This window comes from Suricata suricatta, chromosome 2 (assembly GCF_006229205.1).
Source record: "Suricata suricatta isolate VVHF042 chromosome 2, meerkat_22Aug2017_6uvM2_HiC, whole genome shotgun sequence".
Lineage (NCBI taxonomy): Eukaryota > Metazoa > Chordata > Mammalia > Carnivora > Herpestidae > Suricata > Suricata suricatta.
In genome coordinates, this window is record NC_043701.1 from 10,472,977 (window position 1) to 10,478,916 (window position 5,940).

At 59.0% G+C, this 5,940-nt stretch overlaps 1 protein-coding gene across 1 annotated transcript in view; it reads left to right on the plus strand.

Moving 5' to 3' along the window:
• NOBOX (NOBOX oogenesis homeobox) overlaps nt 1-5,552 on the plus strand; it is an 11,892-nt gene extending 6,340 nt beyond the window's left edge. The window contains 7 exon segments of the mRNA XM_029954590.1: nt 1,534-2,076; nt 2,656-2,829; nt 3,091-3,214; nt 3,498-3,583; nt 3,795-4,017; nt 4,337-4,647; nt 5,251-5,552. Coding sequence (XP_029810450.1) covers nt 1,534-2,076; nt 2,656-2,829; nt 3,091-3,214; nt 3,498-3,583; nt 3,795-4,017; nt 4,337-4,647; nt 5,251-5,552 — 1,763 coding nt within the window.
• Nucleotides 5,553-5,940: the final 388 nt, after the last annotated feature.

The window sequence follows — 5,940 nt, forward strand, 5'->3', positions numbered from 1 at the left end:
CAGCGCGGCCTAGCGAGTTCCGGCCATGGAGCCTGCGCGGGAGCCCTGCCCGGAGCAGCGGGGTGAGCGTGGGGTGCGCCTGGGGGCCTAGTCGGGTGGGCCGCGCGGCTGGGGTGAGGGAGGCCCACCCCTGTGCTCCCCGCTCCTGCGGGTTCCCGTGTGTCTGCACGCGGAGCCCTGCGCCCAGGACCCTTCTTGTCCAGCTCCGACACCGTCCGCTTTCCTACCCGGGCATATCACCCTGATAGGTCTCATTTATTGAGCACCTACTGTGTACCAGGTTTGCTAGGCTACAAGCTCGCCTAACATGCCGGAAGCCCAACCCAACGTGTCCCTTCTTCCCCAGGCGGCCATCCACCCGTCGCTTCCCAGCAACACAGGCGCGGGCCCTTTTCTGCTAGTCCGGGTTGATGTACCCTAGAAAACAACTTGACAAATCACCTTAGGCCCTGACAGTCCATCTTTCTTTACCTGTCGTGAGACCGTCATTCCTTTGGATGCTCTATTTTATGTAATTTTCGTTAAAATAACAGCAGGTCTTAGGCACTGGTTAGCATCCACTTAAAAATCTTCCAATTTAGTGGGAATACTAAAGCCTCTGGGGATTGTAAGAGAGGTGAACTGGGGAGGTTCTGGGGACCCCAGGAAGGACTCTGCATGACGATTATTTGCTGGGTGACCTTGGGCAAATAATCCCTCATGTGTTAGCATGAGCTATCAACCGTGCCTGCCTCGCAGGCATTAAGTGCACAGCATGCTAATCTTTGAAGGCTGCTTAGCACAGAGCCAGGACCGGGTAAGTGTCTGGTGAATCAGCCCCAGCCTGGAGGCAGAAGAGCTCAGAGGATGAGGGGGGTGGGGAGAAGGCTGGATCACACTTCCTTACCTGTGAAGGGAGGGCTGGCCTGTGGCCAAGGCCAGTGTGACCTGCTTTGCAGGGACGGGCAGGCGGGTGCACATGGGCTTGGGGAGAGTTGGCAGGGGCAGAGCGAGGTCTGTGGAAGGCGAGGATGGGTGTCCCTGTCCTTGTGGAGGCCACCCAATTTCGCCTTGGCCCCACTCTAAGCAGGAGCGCCTGTATCTGCAGCAGGGATGAGATTAGAAGCAGTCACTCCCTTCTCTGAGTCCACTCCCAGCTACAACGTTTGTCCCTTAGAAATGCCTCAACGGATGCTGTTCCTCACCTCCATTCCAGGTGTCTGGGGAAAAAAAAAAAACCCAAAACAGGCAACTCCCAGAAAGCACGTGCCCCCCAGATCAGGATAGCCCTCCTACCATCTGTGTGTGGGAGCTCAGGCCCCCTCCGAGGCACGTCTGTTTGCTCACGTTTTGCAAAGCTGTGGGCTATCTAGTTTGGTCTTCACAACAGCCAAGTTCAGACAGTAAGCCTAGAACTTCTAACCCCTCTGACAAGTGCACAAATGAAAGCTTGAGGCCAAACGGAACACAGGCCGCAGAGCAGGAATCAGCACATCCTTAGTCCAGGCTTTTCCTTCTCCGGGTGCTAAGGTCAGTGGGTGCTGGTCCCCACAGGCCACGAAGGTGGAGACAGGCCCCTGGCTGCTGGGCCGGAGAAGGAACTGCGGCAGAGGTCAGCCCCCTGCGCGCGGGATGCCCCAAGTGAGGAGCTGCCTGCCTTGTGCACCGTCCCTGGAGGGAAGCCACCATCAGACGCCCCTGGAGACCCAGCTGGGACAGGTACTGGGAGAGGGGACCAGCCGTCCAGCTCGGGGACTCTCCACAAAGGCACACCTCTGGCCCCACCTGGACCCCAGTCTCCTGGGGAAGGCTGTTCCTTCCTAGGGAAAGAGGCAAAGCCCGGGAAGATGTCCTACTCTTCTGCCTCCAGTAAGAAAACACCCGGCGCGGGGGGTCCGGCCTCCACGCCACCTCCCAGCGGCACCCAGTCAGCCCGAGCCGCACACAACCCAGTGCCTTGTGGGTCAGGCCGGGGGCCCTGCCATCTGGCCAACCTCCTCAGCACATTGACTCAGAGCAGCCAAAGCACAGAACAGAAGAGGTCCCTGGAAGCGACCTGCCAAGTTCGGAAAAAGACCCGGACCCTGTACCGCTCCGGTAAGTCCCTGGAGGTGAGAGGAAATCGAAGAGAGCTAGTGTCCTCTCTGGGAAAGGAGGGCTCAGCAGAGAACATCATAGCTCCGGGAGACTACGGTGTCGTTAGTTTGTACATCCCCTTGTCCCGAATCCTCTCTACACCAGTGGCAGGGCCACGACCTCTGACCCTCAAAAGTGAAATTGGGGGGCACCTGGGTGTCTCAGTCGTTAAGCATCTGACTCCAGCTCAGGTCATGATCTCAGTTTGTGAGCTCGAGCCCTGTGTCGGGTAAAACACGAGCCCCGGGTGAGCTCCACTTCTCCCACTCTCTCTGCCCCTCAATGACTTGGGGCCCTCTCTCTTTCCCAAAAAATAGAAACAGTGAAGTTGGGAATAGGTTAGAAGGAGTAGGAAAGTAAGTACCATGCAGTTCCCTGCCACAAATCCCAGGAGAGACGGAAGGCCCCAGCCCGATGGGGAACTTTGTTGCAGGCTCTGGAAACACTCTTGGGTTGGGGACAATGGTCCCATCTGGAAGACATCTGTCTTTCCCCTCTGCTGCCACCTCACTGTCCTCATGCAAGTCTCCTCTCTTCCAGACCAGCTGGAGGAGCTAGAAAGGATCTTCCAAGAAGACCACTACCCAGACAGTGATAAGCGCCGGGAGATTGCCCAGACCGTGGGGGTCACCCCCCAACGCATCATGGTAAAGGGGGCTGGCCAACTGGCGTCAGGGTGGCGTGAAGCCACCACCTGGTGCCCTTGAAGGAGGAGCAAGTGCTCGGCATCACCCTATAGGGGCCAAGGTTAGGTCTCAGATCTGGCTGTGTGCTTGGCCTGTTTCCACATTGCCACAGCCACAGATTAGAAGAGGAAAATCCCTCTGCTCTCTAGACAAATCTTTTCATAAAACCAATCTTGCAGAGAAAGGCCTCTGAGGCAGAGTGGTAAAGTGACCTCCTAAAGTCCTGTAGCTTCTTGTGCGATAGTCAGAACCTGAGTCTGAGTCTGCTGCACTGCGTGAACACCTCCAGGCTCTCCCCCACAGGTGTGGTTCCAGAATCGCCGGGCCAAGTGGCGGAAAGTGGAGAAGCTGGAGAAGGAGGACAAGGACACTCCTGCGGGCCCCGCCCCTGCTGTGGCCAGCACGCCGTGCAGGTACGGCTCTCTCCTCTTCCCGGATCAGCCCCATAGGGAGGAAGGGGTGGGGGGTATATGCTGGGAGCCTGGGGTCTAGGAGGAGATCGCGTTGGAAAGCTGGCCACAAGGCCTGGAGCTGTTGGCCGATATTTAGAGAGACGTTGGGTGGAGGGGGGTCGGGAAGTTGCCGAGGTCTTGCATGAAGGCAGTGTTTGGGAATCTGGGGTCCTGTGCCCTGCACTGAGCCCTGCTCTAAGTCCGGGGACACTAGAACTACAGTCTTCACTCTGTCTGCCTCCAGCTCTGCACCTGAGCTGCCAGCCACTGTGCCCATGGACCCAGAGCCTGGTGCCTTCCCTCAGGAGCCCCCTCTGGATCCTCTTGCAGGTAAGCTGAACACCTCTGAGGGTAACGTGAGGGACAGGGCAGCTGGAAAGACGGCAAAGACCAAGCCCTTTCTGGACAGATGTGCGAGTGGGCCAAAGCTATCCAGTGTTAAATAGGCGGGGCCTATTTAAGGGGACCTGGGCATGACATGTCCCAAGTCTGCCTCCCCATTCTCTTACCCTGGTAACCCCTCATTGACTTTGATTCCTAGAGCCTCCCATGCTGCTGACCTCTGAGCAGACTCTGGCCCCCACCCCACAGAGTGAGGGTACTCACAGGGTGGCAATGACCCCGCCACTCTTCAGCCCTCCACCAGTTCGAAGAGTCAACCTTCCTTTCCCCCTTGGCCCTGTCCCAACCCCACAACTGATGCCTCTGCTCCTGGATGCTCCCAGCAGTGACGGCAGCCACAAAGATGGCTCCTGGGGGACGAGGTATGGAACCTACTGGGCTGGGGTGGGGGCGTATAGAAGGAGAAAGACAAACGGAGCTTGGTTGGGGAAGGGTGAGCGGAGAGAAGCAAGGAGTCATACTTGTGATGAGGATTAAAAGGAAAGTGGAATTAGAGTGGGGAAAGATCTAGAATATCCCAACAACAGAGAAGGCAGGAGGTAGAGAAGCCGGAAACAGGAAGAGAAAGGAGGAAGTGAGTCTGGGGTCCCGGAGATGGGAAGGTACTCACCTACTGGGCAGTCACACGAGGAGGCCCCCCACCGCCCCAGGCCTCACCAGACACTCCTTTGTCACCCACAGCGTCACACCACCATCCAGCTGCTCCTACTTGGAAGCCCTGGAGCCCCAGGATTACCCCCAGAGTGCCCAGCCGGGGCCCTTCCCGTTCCCCCAGGCTCCACAGAGCCAGCTCTACCAACAGCCTCAGCCCCAGTTCCCCTACCTGCCCCCCTTCCCCTTCCCTGTGCCCCACCCCCTGCAGCCTTTGCTGCAAGATGACCCCCTCTTCCCATCGCCCTACGGTCCCTGCGCGGGGACATCACAGGGTTACTTCCTGGGACCGCCACCGCCATCAGAGCAGACGGTGCTGCAGCCACCGGCTGGGAACGCAGGTGAGTGTGACCAAGGACGGTGGGAAGGCGCAGACAGCGGGTCACTTTTCTTTGGCTCCGGTGGTCTCTACAAAGTGCTCCTCTGGTTCCCTGAAGGGCTGCAGAGCAGGCCGAGGGCCTCAGGGTCAGGATTCTGAAGTGGGCTTAGCCATTCCCAGCTTTGTGGAGCCTCAGTCTGCCTGACTCTCAAATGGGAGGGATTTGTGGAGGATTAGAAACCACAAGGGAAGCATTGGCAGCTGGTCTGAGCCATTGGGACCTCTGAAATCTGGATGCAACCATCGTCTTAAGACTAAATCCCAGTAGGAGGGGAAGAAAGACATGTGCAGTCTGTTCCCAGTCTCCCTGCTGCCAGCATGAGGGGCACCTGGCCCGGCCCATGCCCCACTCTGGTCGGTTCCCAGGCCCCAGGGCTTGGAGGACACAGGGCACGACCGGCCAGAGGGGAGGGACTCCTGGTGTCAGGACTTCGCCCACACTGGTGCTAGGTTCCTAAACTGGGTTCCTTGGGGGGAAGGGGGGAGGGGGTCTCACAGACTGTGTCCTGCTGTGGTGGGGACCCTGAATCCGGTCTCCTCTTTCCTGCTCTCTTTGACCCTGCAGGTACGGTCCCCTGGAATGACCCTTGCTTGCCAGAACTGCCTTTCCCTGGCCCCTTCTGTCCGCAAGCCCTGGGCCAGCCCCCGGGAGGCGATGGCTACTTCCCGGATCTGCCTCCAGCACCCTATGCTCAGGCCCTGAGCAGGCAGCCTTCTCCAGACGTCACCCGGCTGCCCATGGGGGCCAGACCGGAAACAGGGTCCCTCCTGGGCAAGGCCCAAGGGGAGCAGCCTGTGCCCTGCATGGAGGGGCCCTCCGCAGCAGAAGAGCTGGGAGCAGAAGAGAAGACGGGCCGTGGCCCCTAGTTGTGGGGCCAAGCAGTGCGCGGGAGGGGGAGGGGGAGGGGGTTGGGTGTCTCCCCATCCCCAACAAGAAGACGGCAGTGTTAGGAAAGGCTGTGGAGTCTCCTGGCCCAGGGGCGGAGGTCGGACGTTTCCCCTCGGTGGGCTCACCTTGCTGGACCTGATTTGAGAAGGATGAGGTCTGGCCCGCCCTCCTGAGGAGGGGGCGGTCCCCGGGACCTGTGCATGTGGTGTACGTTTATGTTGTTTTCCTCGCCAGACAACCCAGCCCGTGCCTATTGTAAGCCATAGGCCGGCGCCTCCTTGAGCCTCTCTCTGCAGTTCTGTGTCTCCCCACTGACTAAGAGCTGCATTTCCTTCACCACCATCCACTCGGCTGGCCGGTTGTGGG